This window comes from Diadema setosum, chromosome 9 (assembly GCF_964275005.1).
Source record: "Diadema setosum chromosome 9, eeDiaSeto1, whole genome shotgun sequence".
Classification (NCBI taxonomy): Eukaryota; Metazoa; Echinodermata; class Echinoidea; order Diadematoida; family Diadematidae; genus Diadema; species Diadema setosum.
The window spans coordinates 3,709,990-3,731,290 of NC_092693.1; the positions used below are offsets into that span (position 1 = coordinate 3,709,990).

Here is a 21,301-nt window from a genome sequence, read left to right on the forward strand (position 1 = left end):
TAAAAACATGTAGAAAAAAAAAAACATTATCGACAGTAGAAAATTTGGTTATTTCCTGTTCGGAGTCATATCGGAGATTGCAAATAAAACGACTTCGTTGTCTTGAAATTGTATTGGAAGGGTTCCTTTCCAGAAGGTGCTAACTCCATTTACCATCATAGTGGACATTTTGACAGAAATAAATTCATTTGAAGTAGTCCCACACAGTAAACTTTTCAAAATATTGAAATATTTATGAGAAATCAGGCCATGTATAATGCCTTTTGTTCTAAAAGGTGTTAAGTCCAGCAGGATCCGATCAGAAACCTGTGTGTTTCATTTCTATGTAGGGACATTTTTTTTTTGGGGGGGGGGTGGAGATGGAACAAACAGGATCGAGGAGTGTAAAGATAGCACTTCATCAGAAACTAAGTTTAGTCACTGAAACAACGTTTACGTGTCATATATCACCTTGCTAAAATGTTTGTGCTGCAATGTTTGTTCCAAAAGATGCTAAATCTACAACATCCAAAGAAATATTATTCTCTAAAAATCAGAGTAGACATGTACACTTTTCCGAGGTTCATTCTTTTGATTCCATTATGGAGTACTATCATGAAACATAAAGTCATTGCATAGAAACACTATAGAAGCATGTAAATGAAAATACAGGTGTGATTTTTTTTTTTCTTACCATCAAAAGTGGATTTAGCACCTTTTGGAGATGAACTCTTTATTTATTGTTAAATATTGACAAACTCTAAGAAATTGCACTCACGAATATATCATTGGCGCTACAAAGAAAAATACTGAAATCTGAACCTTTTCCCAAGAGAATCAATGAAACCCGAGAATGTAAAGAAAAAGATGTGAAAAAACCCAAACAAACTCAGATTTAAAATCTCTTCTAAGAAAATGAATTAAACCCAAGACTGATCATGAGGAGTTTATGGCTATTTTCTCCTCTTTTTGTGACGGAGTAAACAAATTCAGCTTATGGACTCTTCCTGAGAGATTTTGTTTGTTTGTTTTTTTAATCTTCGATGTAAAGACCCCATATGACGCTCCTCGGCTACGATTCAAAGCGACTTCTCTCAACTAGCTCGTCGAGCGTTACCTTGGGATGATTACGATATTGTCCCTTTTAATGCATAAACCTCGTCAAATCACAGTCGAGACGTACAAATGGCTGAATTCGTAATACACTTTTCAAATCGGTGGTCGGGTCAAGGGTCAATTGCGAGGAATCCAGAGCGCCATGGCTAGTGCGAGAACGGAAGCAGGAATGCTGAGCAGGACCGTGGTGGCGCTGCTATGCTTGCTCTCTCCTATATCGACGTTGAGTCTCGTCTCCAGTGCTGCAGTATCTTCCTTGATGGCGGCTAGCACAACATCCGGGTTCATCATCTTACCATCACCTGCCGGGGCGAGAACACGATTACATTGTATTAGTATTCTGGGATGGCGTCATCGTTGCAAGCTGACAGTGGATAAACTATTTCCAGAAGATGGCTACATGTCGGAACTAACCAAGGCGCCTTGTTCGTGAGGGGAAAGCAATGATACTAATTGCCCGATAACTTTTTTTTTTATTTTAAGAGCGAGAAGGAAGAAAGGGACATGTCTAAAATCTCTCAGGTGCCTTGACATCCCGATGAGCTTATTCAAGTCACCTTCTCTCCCTCTCGTCCTAAACAAAGGGCGCTCGTTTGTTTTCAGAAGGTCGACCTTTTCCGACACGATTTAGCTTCCGAACTAATGACTTATGGTCAAAATATTCCCAGGTAGGTCATGTCCAAAACAAACATAGGACGACGAACAGTTTCGTCCATGATATTCCTCTTTATTCTGATGTCAATACGGCCTGGAATGCTGTGGTTGCTGTATTTATGAAAAAGGTGCCCAATAGGAAATAATTTGCCTCAGCTAGTACTGATATCAAACCCAAGAAAACAGTATTACTGACAAATAAAACAATATTATTATTCAAACCTATATACTAGTAGAATGACATTGGTATAGGGGACTGTAGGGTAATGACAATAGTAGGCTATACTCTATAGAATAAAAGCTCTGACTTAAAAGAAATCCTAAGAAATCCTTTAGTAGACAAGACCATAACATCGGATGTTTACAAATTTCATTGTCGTTGTAGCAAGAATATGGATTTAGTGCATGCTCCATTGCCAGAAATACTCACAAACGAATATGTTGCCAATTTGGAAGTTCATGTATGGAATTAAGAGTTATGGGATACTTCTGTCGTGGAAACAAGGATAGACGGCTAAAATCAAGGGCTAAAATCGTAAAGAAAAGTACACTTGTATTTAGCTGATCATTAGTAGCAATGGGTGAAAAAAAAAGGTCGCTACAGTATTGTGTGTGTGAGTGTGTGTGTGTGTTGGGTGAGTGTGTGTGTGTGTGTGTGGGTGTGCATGTGTGTGTGGGTGTGCATGTCTGTGTTTGTGTGTTTACAATGAGTGAAAAAAAAAGGTCCTTACAGTATTGACCGTAGAAAGTGGGTGTGTGTGTGTGTGTGTAATAAGTATGGTGGTGGGAGGAGTATTTCGCAGATTCGAGTGCACCAATGAACTAGACCATTAATAGCCAGTTCACAGTTCCTCTTTGTTCACAAGCAGAAAAATGTCTTTTGTACCAACAGATATATGTTGGTTTTAAATACACTAAGATAGGAATCTATGATGTGATAATAATCCATGTGATCCTTATGGCGCTTGCCAGTACACCCACCCGACAGCAAGCATATACTATATGGAAATATTAATTGAAAAAGTTTGTTACTAATACAATGTACATTCACTGCAAAGTGATGAAATGGATGCTTACCCAAGTTGATGGACCATTCTGGTCACCTGGGTCCCATTTCATAAAACTTGTGCAGTGACAACTGCCACATTTCTGTGACAATTTTGCTCTTAGCCAATCAGATGCAAGGATTTCAGTAGCTTATAACAACTATGACAACCTGTCACTGATAACAAGTTTTGTGAAACGGGGCCCTGGTCTACGTGAGTTCATCCTTTGTTTGAACGTGATTGCAATACGCCGGGCAAGCTTATATTCATTATGTATCTTTAAAAATGACAACTTAAGAAAAAAGAAAGATAATTTGTACCAATGTGCACTTGAGGTACAATGCTGTACCTCCAAACAGGCTTATCAGGAAAGCAGGCTAGACACTAGAGAGCACCATCTTCCTCAAAACGTGAAAACGAGGGAAACAATTATTGCTAAACGTACCAGCTTGACAAACTCCAGCAGCTACAGGCGATATACCAGTGACTTGAATCCAGTAGGCCGAGGGATTAGTATCATCAACCATGGGGTATCCCTGGTTGAGCGTAAGACCCATCGGCGAGAAATTACTGTATATGAGAGAGACAATGGACGATTTCTCAGCACACGGAAGCAATAGATGGCAAGAAATGAAAAGGTCTTGAATGAAATAAGCATAATTATTCTTGACTCGTCTTTGTTCTCTTGCTCTTTTTCATTTCACTATAAATCTACCTTGTTTGTCTATAATCTTCTTATTTTCTCGAATTGTCCGTCTATCACGCAGCTCGTCATTTAAAACAAAACAAAAACTCTTAGTGTATCTACTTGGTACTTTAACTTGAAATGTCTGCCGAACTGTCGATGTTTCGCTCAAAGAAGAAATGTGCGAAGTAACGCTTTAATAGCGCGATTTCACTTGGGTAACGACGAAAATACGAAAACCTAACCGGAAAAAAAGTTCATTGAAGTACTGCAGTCTCGGAGAATAATCGTTCGTAGTTGCTAAATAATTTTTAATAGTCGACTATCGACAATTGACAAATTGCAAGCGGGCCTCATAAGAATGCATCGATCTTCCTTGATAGAGTGAAACGCATACAGCTTGATGGGAAATACGATTGCCAATGCACGATAGATATTCACGTAAAGTTCGTCCTATCCACTTTTGAATGGGGAGGGCGCTTCAAGATAAAAGTTGTATACATAACGATCGAAATTAATGTTACTTTTTTTTTTTATCTCAAAATACTCCAAAACAAGTCAATATATCAGCGATTCGCGTCAACCATACAAGTTTCTTGGTAGATCCTTTCATTGTATTGAGAGCAAATTTCAAATGGTGGAAGATGAAGTTTTAGCCCTTCTGAGAACTATGTTTTGGTATTGTTGAACTTTCCCAACACATCTGCCAGTTCCTTGCTTTTGAAACAGGAAGTAAAACCTACTCACACGACCGTGTTGTTGAGTGCAGGGCAGCATTCGGAAGGCGCGTTAGTGCAGTAGCTCACCACGCTCGTTCTGAACTCACTCAGTACGGCAGCTTTCACTTCATCCCACTGTAATCATGGGTGACAAACAGACACAAAAAGGGGAATAATACAACATCGATATCATACACTGTTGAGTAACTTACGAACACAACTGGCAGAAATTATTCACGAGGACTCAACGCCACATCTTTTCGTTTGAAACTTGAATGCACTAGTGACTATGTCTTTATCTCATGGAGCCTAGTGCAGTCATGGGAAAATTATTAGCAAGCAGAGGGAACTCAGTATAATGATTATGAAGAAAAGGAATGTTCTGTCTATAAAAGTAATTAGTTATACAAAGGATATAGATAGGAAGCTATTTTTGTAGGCAGACAGAAACGGAATAGCTCGGAGACATTAGACCATGCAGGTAGGTGGGGGATAGGCCTCCATACCGTGAGAAGTGGGAAGGCTGACCCGGCTCGGATATACATGTATATTCGAGAATGAAAATATTCGCGTAGAAGAATTGTGTACAACTTTATTACTTATTCTTGTGTAAGTACACACGCAACCACAGAATCTCAACTAGAATCGACCGTTACCGATGGGTGTAAGCTTCGATGCACTTGTAAATACGCTGACCGGTGCTTTATACTGATATTGTGGTTTTTGAATGCTATACCTCGGTGGGCAGTGAATGGATCAGGCCACCCATGAACCCCAACACTACCAGGGCCGGTATTCCATAAAATTTGAGGGAAATTTGCTTACAATAAGTTAATTGTCTTAGCAAATGTACTTACGTAAGCAAGCGCCTTAAGCAACATTCCTTGGACAGTTAAGGAGGTTTGCTTAATTTAAGCAAGTTTTCTTAGCACTTTTGCTTACAGTAAGCCGATTTTCTTACCGATTTGCTTACGCTAAGAAAAAAATCTTAGCCGTATTCCAAAAACAATTTTTGATTGGCTTACGAAAGGTACAGATAAGCAAAAGTACTTACTTTACGTGACGTCACGACATATTGCGCACCTCCCGACGCAGCCAAATGTTCCTCTTTTGTGCGAGGAATTGTCTATGGAGATTTGCGTGTTAAAGAGGATGAAAATAATAGAATCGCATCACATATCACTGAATGACCCTTGCAACTCACATTATGGCCACGGAGGGAAAGAAAAAGAAAAGCAGCAATTTCTCAGACAGAGAAAGAGTAATCATTTTAGACGAATACGAGAAAAATGAACACATCTTAAAACCGAGACTAGGATCGGCAGTCACAGCAGCCGACAAGCAAGCCGTGTGGGCCGGCATAACGGCGAAAATAAATGCCGAAAATCCGGCAGTGCACAGGTCAGTTGACCAGATTCGAAAGAAATGGAGCAACATGGCTAAAGATATGAAAAGGAATCTATCGGAAGAGAGAAAACATATTGTAAAGACAGGTAAGTCGACATTTCACTAATATGTTTCATTTATTTCTTGTCTACTTCTTGAAACGTAAACTGCAGTGATGGAGAAATGGAGGAATATGTCGAACGTAGCTGGCGCTGCACGACCGAGTTTCGACTTCTTGCGAGTGTCGGGACTCGTCGTAATTCCGCGCGGCATTCCCGAATTGCGTCGTGCATGCATGCATGCAAGCTCAGCTGCGCATTTCACGATGAATAGAATACGATGCCAGCATGCTTTGTACGTGTACGTGGAGTGTGTGTACGTGTGTGTACGATCGAACGAGAGTGCTTGTACAAGACACTGGATCGGACTAGCCATTAGATCTACTAGATGCCACATTTGACGCGTCGTGAAAATGGCAGTGAACACTTCAGCTTTACCGAATAAAGCTAAGTTAAATGCTTATGCTTGGATGCCGATACAATTTTGCTTGTCTTTGCGCTACATGTAGTTTAGTACTGTAGTACGTGAATCTGCTGTAACGTCGTAGGTTGTTATTACTACTACAGTGTATCTACTACAGTATTGAACGTAGGCTGTCCATTATCGATGCCTGCATTGTTAACGTTCGTTAGTACAATCAAGGAGGTGTACACCGTTATACCATGTTGAATCGTGGCTAGCTGTTTTATGAAGCAGATGTGTGAACATTTTTTTTTTTCTTTTAATTCAGTGTGTCACTGCATTTGACCAAAAGATCTTGTCTGATCTTCTGACTGTTGGGGATAGGTTTTCTACGTAGAAGTAGGAGAGCCGTATAAATATCAAAAAGAAAATGATTGACCTAGAAGACCTAACGTTAACATGTTAGATCTAACAAGTTATTTAACGTTAATGTAACAATGTTAATGATAAAGAGAAAAACTCATCCGGCTGGACGGATTTTAACCTGTGTAAGATTGCATGTGAATTGCATAAAATTTATACAGCTGTACCAGTACTGATAGTATGGTGGGTCCTACTACTAGTACCAGTACTAGTAACTCATCCACTGCCTAATTTTTATTTGCTTGATCTAATGATAAGAAATTCACGTAACGGTGGTTGAGAAAATCCAGCACTATCAAATGCCGTTCCCTTTTCAATTCCAAGAATCCAAGTTTCAATTCAAAAAATATCGTCGTTATACTTACATGGCCTCTTTTCAGCTTCCCATGGTGCCACTCTTTTTTTAGATCGACCACTGTTTTTGCATTCACAAGGCACACAAACTGAGTTGTATTGAACACCGTGTAATTGTTGTAGGAAGCTTTTTATAAAATGCATTCACACTACATGACGATTCAGTAAAAATATTCATTCCAAATTTTCTCCTTGATTAAAATCATTACTTAACAGTGAATTTTCACATTTTCCCACACATCCTCATCAACACTAACAGTAAAAGCCAATACATTTTTATGTTCTCTGTGCGCAGTGCAGTGCGTACTAACGTTAAACGTTCTGTGCGTCAAAACTATACGGTCGGTTTCAAAAAGGGTGGTTGATCCGTTTTGATGTGGAGCTACCATACTACACTACAGTGGTGTACATTAGGAACATACTTTGTGAGGTTCTGCAAACATCATACATGTATGTCATCTAGGACTATTAAAGATTTCTGCATTGTTTGGGCATATAGAACTAGAAACTGTATAGGATCGACATCACTAGTCTCTATAATAATTCCTTATGGTATAACTAAAAGTGGCAAGTCATCAAGATAAATACAGTAAGTTATTCACTAAGGTAGAACTCTATGTTAAAGTGGAAAAAGGAAAATTTTTGTGTATGTGTGTCTGCGCTTGTGCATTTTCACAATAGGCTCCAGACTAAGTAAGACAAAGACTGTAAGAATCAATTTGTAGTAAATTTTAAAGTCATTTACTTGATATTTTATTTTTATTTTTTATTTGACTTTAACAATAAGTGACCAACCTATAAAATATTGTAATGTGTAAACATTTCTTTTTCTTCCATTTGAGGTGGTGGTCCCCCGCACAAAGGTCTGGATGGCATTGATGCAAGGTTGCTTTCAATAATCGGGGAAGACTCTCCTACCATCATTGGAATCAACGGTGGCGCAGATTCTCTTAACAGGTTAGCAATATGCCCTAATTTTTTTCTTTTTTGTTTTATAGGGCAAACAGAAAGGGTGAAAACAGTGGTAGACCCATGATTTTGGAAGAGGGGCCAATACTGATTGGAGAGACAGAAAGTGGAAAAGCAGATTTAGAGGCTAGGGTTTGACAAGTAAATTTTTCTACCATTGTGCCTTGCCCCCTTGTTATTTTTTATTTGGTCCAGAAGAAAGGTGGTTGCAGAACTATTGTCAAGAAATGCCATACAACATTAATGCAACATTCATGCATTTTGAAGAGAAATGGACATGTTTGACCTATATTCTGTTGTACAATAGTGAACTATTTTGTTAAAGTTACTATAAAAGATAGAAAAAAAAATGTTATTATGGCTGTATATCAAATAGATTACGAAATGGATGTCTGTCATGAAGGACATAGAGAAGTGTGAACTTCCATGCAGTCTTTACTCCATAAATTTTTTGATGACATGTTGATCGATTTTCCACTGTACTGTGTGCGCATAAACTTAAAAAAGAGACTCATGTATACATATTGTATATTGTCTGTATCATTGAAATGGGTAAAAAAAATAAGAGTATGCCTTAAAGCCCTTTGAGCACTTGTCTCTGAAACAAAATTCTTATAATTAAGTTACATTTTCAGCAATGAATTCTTTTTTCACTATAAATCTTCAATGAAAAGTTAAATAAAAAACAATTTTAAGCAAAATTCAAAGTTATTACATAGAATGTGTTAAAAATCAGTTTTGAAATTGCTGAGTTGATTTCCTTTTAAAATAAGTATAAATGCTCTTTCTTCGTTTGATAAAGTTTGTCATTATCTTACAAAACAAGGATAAAAATATAAAGCCTCGTCTCCCCCAAAACTATTAGCCCTTCACGCAAGTTATAGTATTATATCCCGAGTATTCACATGTCTGATGTCCCTAAATTGCATCCATGAAATGTTTCCCGTCCTTCCACCCAATCATAGTGATGTGTGATCAGCAGAGTGTTTTAAATTGTTGGGGTCCAAGACTTTTATAAAGTATGCTCTCATATGCTCCTCCCTTGATTGTAATCAATTCACACTGCATCAACCATGAATCAAGTACACTCTCTGACTCTGTACACAATATCATTCCGGGATATTTCACGTCAAACATACATGGACATAAACCTTTTGGCATACTGTTTCTTGTGCAAGACAAAATCATAAACTATATGCAGATAAGTATATGAAGTACTTCAGTATTTATTATTTTCAATCATTGACAGCTGTGTTGTTGCTGTTTTTGTAATTTTCTCAGCAGTTCATCTTCCACACCGTCACGTACAGCTACTAGGCCCTCTTCTGCATCACCTCCCGCAACAGTAACTTCAGCTCATGGATTCAGAGCAGCTGCAGCTCCTCCTTTCACAGCAACTCAACCATCATCATCTTCATTCATGGGGGCTTCAACATCTTCTGTACCCTCATCTCCCTCACCCCCTTTGACGAGGCCTGCCAGGATTTGCCTTGACCAGCCTTCATCTGCAAAGAAGCGAAAGGGTGATTCTTATCATGAATACATTGATGCTGAGGTCAAGAAGCTAAATGCCGAAAGGGAAATGATGGTAGCTAAAAAACAGAAGTTGGCAGAGGAGGCAAGCCTCATTAAATTGCAAAAGGAATTTCTTCTGTTGCAAATGCAAAAGTTCAAATCAGACTTGGAAGAGAGAAAACAATTCAAGACGGAATTGATCGACCTTAGTGGGTGCACCTTTGGTGATGCATGAAACCCTCTCAACATTTTTTGAGAAGTTACATTTTTGTTTTCAAGCAACGGAACAAATTCTTGTAATGTAATGAGCCTGAAAATATACTTCTCTGTGATGACATAGTATTAGTTGAGATGAGGTAACAGCTTTTTATTTTTGTGAAATACTTAGAAACATCTTTGAAATATTTCAGAGCATATTATTCTAAGAGGAATTCAAAGTTACTTTGACGTAAATCAGTTTCGAAATGGCTGAGATATTGAAAAACAAAGTAAAACAAAGCAATACCAATATAAGGGTTCGTTAACATTGATTTCATTTTGATATTTCAGCCATTTCAAAACCACTTTTCATCAAATAGCATTTGAATTTGTCTTAGAATTAGTAATCTTCCATATTTCATAAGTGATTTCTCACTATGTAAAAAAAAAAAAAAAATCACCATCATAAAACATTGCAAACCTGAAGCCACATCTCTACCTAACCTGTACCTTGCCTTTAAGCAGCTCATAGCACAGTTTATGGTGTTACAGAGGTTTGACAAAGCACTCTGAATAGTTTTGTTGCTGCTCGATGCAAAACAAAAATTGTCAAAACTTCTTTGGTGAAAGTTTTTTGTTATTGGTGTTTGCAACAGTAATTGCTGTATTGAATAGTAATTTGCCCAAAGAGTACGACAATGTGATATTTCTGAAAAGTTTGTTATGGCAGTTGATTGTTTGTATTTTTTTCTTGGTGCCTATCTAAAAGAATAACATTGGCATGATAGATCAGGCATAACCTTGAACATTCATGCCACATCAAATTCACCCATGTGCCAACACACATTGTTTCAAAGCTGGTCATCACAATACACACACACACACACACAAAGAAATGAATTGTTCAAATTTCGATGGAGGAAAATGGGGAAAAGAGAAAGTCTCCACAGATGCAATTCTATTGCTGCTTTGTATTATTCATAGGCAGTGCCCAACAAAAACTCTTCCATTGTTTCAGATTAGTAATGTACTGTCCAAGTTTTACTTTATGTAATGGGGCAGAAACTATTTCAAATCTGATGATGATGACTTTCTCAAGGTGCGATATTACTTATTTGGGAAACCAGGCAAGTGTGAATGTTGATCCTTGCAAATGGATCACATTCATGTTATTATTAATACTTGAAATTATTGATTCATGAGTTTGAGAATGCATGTTAATCTCATATTTAGCCTTTGCTATTTGTCAAAACTCATGACTGTGGTTATGAGGTAGATATGGTTCAGGCTATTTTGAGATTACATAAGCAGTAATTCGCATAGATTTTATAATGCATTTAGGCCATTTCAATTGTTAATAGCCAAGGGTAGTCATGGTTGTCTCTTTCTAAACTACAATTTTTTGATGTGTTTTTGTGAGCTTATCTCAACGTATTGACATTTTAATCAATTTGTACATAATTGTCCCCGCCGAACGAGTTCGAGCAGGGGAATATGAAACGGGCTCTGTACATGTACGTGTGTGTGTCCGTCCGTCCGTCCGTCTGTGTGTGCGTCCGTGTGTGATCAAAATGTTCAATTTGCTACTTCTCTGTCATTTATGAGCCAATTTTGATTGTTTGCTTTATATGATAGCACTGCATGGGAGCTTTGAAACTTCTACACAGAATTTCAGTTGTGACCTTTGACCTTGACCTTTGACCTATATTGTACATTTTGCTACAAAATGCTACTCCTTCGCCATTTCTAACACAATTTCGATTCTGTTTGCTTTATGTGATGGCACTAGGTGAGGGCTTCCAAACTTCTACAAAGAATTTTGACATTTGACTTCTTTGACCTTTGACCTTGATTTTTGACCTATATTGTACATTTTGCTACAAAATGCTACTCCTTCGCCATTTCTACCCCGATTTAGATTCCGTTTACTTTATTTGATGGCTCAAGGTGAGGGCTTCAAAACTTCTACACAGAATTTTGACCTTTGACCTTGATTTCTGACGTATATTGTACATTTTGCTACAAATGCTACTTCTGGCGGGGACATATATTACGCACCGCGTAATTTCTACTTTTCCTTGTTTGTACATGTATTACATGTACAAGGAAGTGCTGTAGGTAATGTAAAGAAGTGATTAACCTTCAGTAACATTTCAAGATTAAATTTTGATTCTAAATTTCAGGATACTTAAAAACTCAAAGGATTTGCTATCAAAATGTATATAACCATATAAATTTTATCTTTTGTATGCTTTGATTTTACATTCATGTTATGTATTCGGGTATTAAATGAAATCTGTAAATAATAATGATAGCAGTATGCTGTTGTGACTTTTATTTTACAGTGATTTGACTAGGAACACTCCTTGTACCTGTTCACCTTTAAATGTAAAGAGGAACGGATGTAGCATTTATGTCAGAATTGAGTTTTTTTTTTGGTTATTTTGTTATTTGTCAAGATATAGGGCTACATTTGTGAGGTCATGTGCATATGGAGTGATTCTCTTCATAATACACATAGGGAAAGTTAAGATATGTAATTTCTCTCCCTTTTTTTTTATTCTTTTCAGTCAACATGTCTTATTCCAGGCAATGTTATTGATTCTTTCACATCAAGTTGAGAATGGTTGAGTAGAGGAATTATTTCAGCCAGTTGTGTTTGGAAGAAAAACGTTTTAAAAGGCTAGCAGGTTATCATAATTACTTTTGAAAATGTTTGATAATAAACAGCTTCTACATTATATATGCCTTTCCATCCTCATTTCAATTTTCGCCTCATCCTAACAGTTTAAAAGGAAGTTAGAGATTTCATTCACAGGGGCGGATCCAGGGAGGACCGCAACCGGCGCACGCCCCCCCCCTTTATTTTTTGTTGAAACAAAAGAAATAAAAAGAAAAAAATGGGGGGAGGGGTGCGTGCGCCCCCCTTTAATTTTGTAAACACGCCCCCTCTTTACGGAATTCCTGGATCCGCCCCTGATTCATACTATGTTTTGTCACTTGCACGACGTATGCCCAGAAAGATTCTGCTTCAAGAGGAAGAAATCTAATAAAGTACTACCATAAGACAGAAGAAATTATGATTATTTTTCATATTGATTGAATTTCCATGTCTGTCTTGTAAAAGAAGAAATTGAGAATTGGAGTGTTTGCAGAGAATTAGAATTTTGTTCATTTGTAAGGAAACCAAAAACTTTGTGTCAAGGCTGATACATGTATGATTGTGCATACTTTTAATCTTGAACGTTTTTCTTAATCAGGCCAACATATAATTTGAATTAGGCCTGGAATGAAGCAGATGAAAAATATGATTAAGCCATAAATCAAACTTGAATATAAAGAGTTTTGGTTTCCTTCACGACGTGTGAAAAGATGACTACCTAAAGTGTGCCTGGATAATGCGCCGTCTGTATTCTTGAGCTCGAGCAGCGTTGTTTCCTGCATGAACTTCAAGAGGAGGTTGGGGATATGCTGGCAGTAGGTCAGCTACATCGGGCATGCCCATATCTTTAGCCAGGTTGTGGAGAACGGCACAGCTAGCAATGATCTATAACAAACACATGTATAAAGGAGAAATGAAAATTCATTGTAATCCCGTTTGTAACACACTGGTAAACACTGTACTAACACTCATTACAAGGAAAAGATTGTTAAGGACCAAATATTATTATTACATCTTTATATACTCATATGCTTGGCTAGAACGAAATGATGGTATATATTATAAAATTATGTGTATTATATTCTTGAAATGAATAAATATATGCACATATATATATATATAAATTATATATATATATATGCCTATATGCATATATATATATATATATTGTATGTGTATATACAGGTATATATACGCATAATTATATATAGTATATCACATACCGAGAGGAAACTGCCGCTCCCGAAGACTACGTTATATTATAGTAAAGGAGTCACATGTGATACGCATTTCCTTCTACAGATAATTTGTACAAATTCAAAACAATTAGATATGCGATACACGTAATGCGACGACAAATATATATATATATATATATATAATATATAGGGAGCTTTAGATTTTAGACGCGCGGACGTTCAAAGAGAAAAAAACATGATCTGAGCATGCGCAGTATCGCGGATCAAGTTACTGCGCACGCTTAAAGACCTGACAGAACGGGGTCACTTTGAAAGTACAAATATGTATATTGAAATTAAGGTGACGATGTAGGCCTAATTCAGTTGGATGCTCAGTAATAAGACTGAGATATTAACCAAAGCACCATACACAAATCACAATTACATCTTCACAGGCAGAATAGCAGTTTACACTTACCTTGCTTGCTCGTGAAGGGTGCACGCGGAGTTCTTCATGCAAGCAATGGAATCGTCTCTTGAGTTGCCCAATACCTCTCTCTACCAAAGTACGTGTTCTTCTGTGTGACTGGTTATATCGCTCCTCCTCCGGAGATTGCGGGCGCAATACAGGAGTGAGTAACCATGGGCGGAGAGGATACCCGCTGTCCCCGAGGAGATGGCCATCGATGTTTTCTAGACGCTCTTCGAGCCTACTTTCCCGTAGGACTCTGGAATCATGGGTGCTTCCAGGCCAGCAAGCGTTGATATTTATTAGCTTGCATTCAGCATCCATCACGACTTGCACATTGATGCTGTGGTATCTCTTCCTGTTCACAAATTGGTCTTCATGCTCGGTAGGAGCAATAATCTTAACATGAGTACCATCGATCACGCCTACCACCCCCGGAAACTCCGCGATCTCGAAGAACCTCATCTTCGATCTTCTTCTTTCATCTTCGTCTGGTAAACGGACAAAGTCTGGTAGGCGTCTCGACAGGGCATCGCTGACTTGGGCGATGCACCTTGACATGGATGCCTGCGACAGATGAAGAGTGTCGCCGTCGGTTCGCTGGAAACATCCAGTTGCGAAAAAATGAAGAGCAGCGCATACCTTGTCAAGGGGCTCTATTGGGTGGTTTCGATTTGCCTTCGCAACAATGTCGTTGTGAATTAGATTCTCAATCCTTTGAATACCGTTTCTCGAAAAACGGTATCTCTGTATCAGCTCTACGTCGTTATAAATCTGAAGCGGGTGAACGCGTGCGTTTGCGGCGATTTGTCTGCGATCCCTCACGTGATCGTGAATGCGGAGAAAAGCCGCCATCACAGACTCTCAATTATGCCTTATTCAACACGTCAATCGTGAACTGCATGTGCGGCCTTACGTGGGATTGAACACTCTTTTTATAAGTCTTACTGCTAGAAGAAAGATAAGCAAAGTAAAAAGGTGGCTTATATTTAAGCAAAAGTACTTACCTTGAGATGTTTATGGAATACCAAAGCGTGTTTAGGCAAAGTTGCTTATACGCAGTTTAAGCAAATTTGCTCATTGTAAGTAAAAAGGCTTAGCACAATTGCTCACAATAAGCAAAATGTCTTAGCAAAAGTGCTTATCGGGAGATTTTGCTTAAATTCTCTTGTAAGCAAACTTGCTTACAATTTAAGCAAAATTTCATACTATTTAAGCAGGTTTGCTTGAATATAAGCAAATATGCTTAGATTTCTTGCTTAAATGCGTTTATGGAATACCGGCCCAGGACTTTAATGGAAATATACTGACAGATTGAGATATTGATAGACACATAAAATAGTAGCTACATAATTCAATCGAGTTTCAGTGTCAGCATTTACCTTAGTTATATCCTCGTTCAGTTGGATAAGTACGCCGTTTTCATCCTGTATGTCAGAATCTAAGGAAACCACGAATCAAAGGGATGTTACTTTTATTGTCAACAAAAATAATATGCACAAAATAGAGAGCGCAGTTTGCGACTTCATGCATTATTATCAGTCGACACAGCATTCATGCAAAGATTACGCACACCACAGCACCACTGACATCTGCAAATGCGTGCAATGTGGAAAATAAAATAAAACCAATGACACCGCAAAGATAACAACTAAAACCAATAGGAGCAAGCGTAAAAAAAAATTGATATGAATAACATTGAAATCAGCAAACGAAATGAAAGCAAGCTAAATGAAGGTGAGGTTATCCATGCTATTCGCATAAAAACACGACCAGCTGGTCTTGAACTGAAGTATGTGTTTGTCTTTTTTCAAGACATGATGCTGCTAATCTCTGTTTTCCGATTAGAATGCAGTTTTTCTCATTCCCAATAGGTATTCATGACAAGGAAGAACGGTAAAGGAATTATAATGTATCCTATCCCCCCCCCAAAAAAAAAAAAATTAATTATATATATATATATATATATAATATATATATATATATATATATATATATATATATATATATATATATATATATATATATATATATATATATATATATATATATATATATATTAAGAAGAGAAACTGAGGGGAAATATGAAAGGGTTAGAGAGAAAACAACAGAAAAAAAAAAGATATAAAGTAGGGTAAGAACTCGTACACTGGCAAATGTCACCGTAATAACCCGCCACGCACTCGCACGAGCAATTTTGGGGTGCCAGTGTTGGCCCAGCGCCCTCGTGCAGACAACTCGTAATGGAGCAGGCAGCGCCCTCTGTCGTCGCCAAGCCACCAGCAGCCGCAGTAGTCGGAACGCCAGCCGTGGTTTGAACTGCATTGGGAGAGGTTGTCGGAGGCGTGGTCGAGATGGTGGCTCGCGCTGTGGTCCGATGACTCGTCTTGATCTTCACCGTGGCTGCAACGCGAGTTGTTGGATTTTGTGCCGTCGATGTCATTTCCGCTGAATGTCGAGATTTTAGTTGTTTATTTAATTCAGACTAAAAATAAGCTATGCGCTTAACAGCGCATATGCTTTTCTCTCTCTCTCTCTTTTAAACGATTCTGTGCATGATATAAGTTGGTGTTGATGATAAGTGCAGGCGCTCCGCTGTGAATCTGTTAATGCCACATTGCTGGCCTTTTAAGGGTTGCAGCTACATGAAAGTCGGGTTGGTAGGTATTAAGTGAGATGTATTGCTAGAAAAGGTGGAGTGACGGGGGGGGGGGGAGCAGATTAGGGGGAGAGGGGTAAGTATAAAGATGGGAGGGGAGACAGACACGTCCGGGTATCGGGAAGATCCAGAAGACCACAAAACTTTTCTACATCTGTAGTGTATATACGGGGGAATCGTTATTGTTAGTAAAGTAGGTTTACTGAGTCACAAAGAAAATCTACAAAGAAATTCAATTGTTTTTTTAAATGAAAAATATTTTTCCGTCGTTTAAATTAAATGATCCAAGAAAAGTCTAAGGACTACCAGGAGTACATGAGTGAGTGTGAGGAAGAGAGTAAGAAAATAGAAAGAGGAATAAAGTTGGAGGAAGGGTTAAATTATAAGAAATGGAGGAATGAGGGAAGAAAGAAAGACTATGAAGTGGCGGAAGGATGCTTTCTAGTTTTATAAAGAAACTCTTTGATCATTCCGCTGTCATCATCGAGAGATCAAGTTTCCGCACGCTTATAAACTATACTCAATCAATTGTTTCAATCATAACGTTGACATCTAGAGTAAAATGTCTCCTGCATATCGCATATTGTGGCCTTGCAATAACATCCTACCGATGAATTCTATAGAGGGAAAACAGAGGTTTTATCTGCTACACAGTATACAGATAAACCATCCACCTCCCCCCCCCCCAAAAAAAAAGTTGTTCATTATATAATCATATCAATTATCATCTTGTGTACAAACCAACACGGGTGTTGTAAAGTAATAAAATCATTACAATACTTAATGTGTGTCATCCCTTTAACGTAAAATGTAAGATTCTGAAACTTTTCCTAATCTATCTTAGGTTTTCATGAATCTGCTTTCTTTCTGTGCCTCTGATTTTATTCAATTCACTTAAGTCATTTAGAAGTAAGAGAATTATTTGGCACTATTTCTGAAAAACTCAGAGACGCTTAGGTTATACAAGATTCTGACGTAATACAACTTTTCTGTGGATAAAAAAGGGTTCTTTCAGATAAAATTTACGAAATAATAAATAGATTTTACCAAACGACGGTTGCTACATCTATAATTCTACTGTCTGTATGTTTATTCCTCTCATGATGAAGTGACGAGGAAATGAGTTAACTGTTGGTGGAGTGTTACATACACAAACATGCATATAATATCCCGGTTGAGATACGCGTGACTATATATTGTTTATATACTATACATTCAAAAAGGTTGCAAAGCGATGTAATTGCTAAGTAACAACTATATACACAACACTTCAAGCATCAACGCCAATACATAACCAAAAATAACAGTGAAACTGAAATTCGTCAAAAGAAAGAGAAATCGAAAAGGTAAATGTTTCATTTGTGAAACAGATAGACAACGACTTTCATTCAACAGAATGTATATGGATTGAAAATAGAATCACAGCAAACAATACCACGACAGAAAGGCACCATTACAGCAAACAAACTGCACAATAATATCAAGGGGAAAACTGTGTAGGCATTTCTTTACAAGGTTTAGATTTTATCTCGGGGTATCTTTGTCATTGCCGCTGTGTTGGGAAGAAAGGCACCACTCAGTCGGTAAGCATTTCCACACGACCGTTTTTCTTTCCGAAGGAAAGTGTAACAGATAGTTCTCCTTTCTCGTTTGACCAGACAAATATCTGATAAATATGTATATAAGACAACCACTGAAACTTTTGTTCAATTATTGTTTAGTCTCTCTTGCTTGTGAGAGACAAAGCGATGATATTGAATCACAACCAATTGTCGTGATCGATGTTACTGATGACAATCATTGGATACTGTGAGACTGATCAGACCTGTGAAGTAGTCGATCTTCTCACAATACTGTTTGGTTCTCAGTATCATCATTCGATGGAGCTGCAAAGTAGCTCCATGGTATCATTGTGGTATAGAAACAGTTTGATAAAATCTTGAATGCATTTAATGCAGTAAAGTTACCCTATACGATTAAACAGCAATATCAGAGAATTCTACGCTTCATTTCATCAAAATTTATACATTGTCAATGCTTTTGGGAGCCGAATGGAATCTTATTGGATGAAACAATGGAATCATTGTTGTAAGATTATTAGTTGATGAATGCTACTTTTTAGAGTGACCGAAACGACTGTTCCTCGAGGCTAGCCGAGGGATAACACCTGTCACCCAACGCCATCCGAGTGGGCGATATGTAGAAGTCGGATGAAATCCCTTGAGACAGACATTGATATGTGCAGAAAGCTGAAGCAATATTTAGTCAGTATATAACATTCAATTCTCAGATATGTCGTTCATATTGGATTTCAGTAAATCAAAATCTATATAATCATACTCACTGCATACGAAGTTTGGATCAGCTGCGTCTACATGTGCAAAACAAAGGGGGGAGGGGGAGAGAGATGAACAGACGTAACATTCATTGTCAATGTAGGAGAGGTGTTTGGTAAGTCAGACCCATCAACGCTTTCACTCTAATATATTAATGTTTTCCATGGGATTAAACACTTATCAGCCAAATAACTCTTTGTCGTAGTCACGTGGTCATGTTTCAATTTCAATTTCAATTTTATTTTCATATTTCTCAATGAAAAAATACTTTATATGAAAAAATTAAAAAATGCGCAATATCCAGCTGAGAGGCATAATATTACAAAATAAAATAGGGCCTATACATGATATCCAGCTAGGAGACATAATACATAGAATATTGCAAACATATAAAACATAGTGGTCGATCTATGAAAGTTGGAATATGAGAATGAATGCTATAAGGAAATATAAAGGAACCTACTTAAAAGCAAGCTTGTGTTGTGTTGGAATAAGGGAGTTCACGGTTGCGATTTGCGCATGTGCAAAATAAAGGTCAAATGAGAATGTTTGTGTATTTGCCATTGACTTTCAAACGAAAAGAATCCTCAGGCAAATGAGGATTTGGAATGTAAGTTGTGTGTTTCACCTTGTTAGAACGCACAGGTGAAAGTGATTCGTCAATAATGTTTAACAAAAGCTGCACACGCATTTCATTGACATTGATTACAAAGGTGGCAAAAATGCTCTGTCACAGGTCCTTTCCATGTTATTTGAAAGTCTGTGGTGTAGGGGTCAAATGAGACATGCGCTAACCATGAACTCCCTTATTATTCGAAACAAATTAATGTGAGAAGTAAGGTTACGAGTTATGAGTTTGCAACAGAGCAGGGAAATACGTTAAGAGGAAAAGACTTTGAAAATTTACTACGCATGCGTCATCGAGTAATGTGCATATTCGTGTTCATCACATTTTATGTATTCAAGACTGTGAGAAATCATACTTCTGTTTAAGTTTTGATCTGTTGTCTTAGGAACGGAGGTATTTTAACATGCGACTAAAAAAAAGAGTAAGCCAAGAAAAACAAAACAAAACTAAACACCCTTTATTTCTCACAATATATATGATACTTATTAATAAATCCAAGATAGATACATTGTAAAGATCGTTAGATAAATAAATAGAAAGGCAGCATTTTTATGTAAAGGAACGGCGAATAAAACTTACTACATAAACTGCACATGAGTGGACAGCCATTGATGACGTAACTGCGATCGCACCACGACACTGGCCAGCCGGGATTAGCCCCACAGTTCTCATGTGTGTCTTCACATGGCGCTGTTGTAGGGAGAAAGCGTGAGGGTGCTAGTATTATTACATATATCAGTAAACAATTCGTCAATATGTAAACGTTAGAAAAAGTGAAAATAAATTCCCGGAGATGTTCGTTCTTACTCCATATTCACAGCACCTCAATCTGGAAAGCCTCGCCTCAAAAGAATTATTTTCATCGGTTGTGGTTAATATCAGCCAATTATATAGTACATAATCAGGGTTTTGCGAATTAAAAGCAAACTGTTTGATGAGGCAAGTGGTTTTTGGAGTTCGATTGTTTATATCCGCGTAGCACTCTATCCCGATGAAATCACCCGAGCTTCAACTTTAGGACGGCTGAAAAAAAAAATAAAGAAACAAACAAACAAACATCGTCACCGTCCTTCGTGTTGGCGTCAAACATAATGATTCGTTATGGATGATCGTCCACAATTCAATATGCCTCAGAAATTATAGCTGCATTTGGGCCAAATGGACCGCTGGACTTCCGGACATACTGTAAAGGGAATGGCACTTACGCGTTTGTTTTGTTTTGTTTTGTTTTATTTTATTTATTTTTTTTTTTTGGGGGGGGGGTGGAAATATTATTGCCAGTCCCCATCCCCTCCTGAGAATTAAAGGGATGGTACAGTATTGGCGGAGATGAGATTTGGGCTTTTAACTTTTTGCGAGACAACAAGAAACCACTTATGAAATAGTACAGACCATACAATATTCTAAGAGGAATTCAAAGCTTATTTGATGAAAATCGGTTTTGGAATGGCTGAGACATCCAAAAACAAAGTAACACAAAGCAATCATATTAATAAAAGGTGGGTCCCACAATTTATTCGGATCGCTCTGTTCTGGATATCTCAGCCATCTCAAAACCAATTTTCATCAAATAAACGTTGGATTCCTTGTGGAATTACATGCTCTTTCATATTTCTTAAGAAGTTTCTCATTATCTCATCAAAAATGTTAGAAACCCGCAATCTGGCACGTTTGATCGAAGCCTACGGTGCTAACAAAACTTCATCGCACTGCTTCATCTTCTATTACAGTTGTATCATCATATTTCATGTACAACTAGAAAGCCACAGAAACTCGAAATGATTTTTTTTTTAATCAGTACCTGGTATTATTTGCCCGGAATACACCACGGAATGTATCGTATATTTCCTATATATACACTGT

General features: G+C 37.7%; 3 protein-coding genes across 3 annotated transcripts in view; 1 reads left to right on the plus strand and 2 right to left on the minus strand.

Annotated features, from left to right (window-relative positions):
* Positions 1 to 1,212: 1,212 nt before the first annotated feature.
* LOC140232755 (uncharacterized) overlaps positions 1,213 to 21,301 on the minus strand; it is a 50,258-nt gene continuing 30,169 nt past the window's right edge. The window contains exons 7-13 of the mRNA XM_072312869.1: positions 20,018 to 20,128; positions 18,819 to 18,845; positions 15,964 to 16,134; positions 15,198 to 15,256; positions 4,228 to 4,334; positions 3,241 to 3,365; positions 1,213 to 1,397 (exon numbers count right to left, since the gene is read on the minus strand). Coding sequence (XP_072168970.1) covers positions 1,213 to 1,397; positions 3,241 to 3,365; positions 4,228 to 4,334; positions 15,198 to 15,256; positions 15,964 to 16,134; positions 18,819 to 18,845; positions 20,018 to 20,128 — 785 coding nt within the window. The remainder of the gene's footprint in view (positions 1,398 to 3,240; positions 3,366 to 4,227; positions 4,335 to 15,197; positions 15,257 to 15,963; positions 16,135 to 18,818; positions 18,846 to 20,017; positions 20,129 to 21,301) is intronic.
* Positions 5,562 to 12,577, plus strand: LOC140232578 (uncharacterized). Its single transcript, XM_072312674.1, has 3 exons — positions 5,562 to 5,692; positions 7,667 to 7,781; positions 9,078 to 12,577. Exons 1-3 carry the CDS (start codon positions 5,635 to 5,637, stop codon positions 9,541 to 9,543), a joined length of 639 nt encoding a protein of 212 aa, XP_072168775.1. The 5' UTR covers positions 5,562 to 5,634; the 3' UTR covers positions 9,544 to 12,577.
* On the minus strand, positions 12,883 to 14,670 carry LOC140232703 (putative nuclease HARBI1). Its single transcript, XM_072312822.1, has 2 exons — positions 13,825 to 14,670; positions 12,883 to 13,053 (listed from the first exon to the last, which is right to left on the minus strand). The coding sequence occupies exons 1-2, from the start codon at positions 14,668 to 14,670 to the stop codon at positions 12,883 to 12,885; spliced, it is 1,017 nt and encodes a 338-aa protein (XP_072168923.1).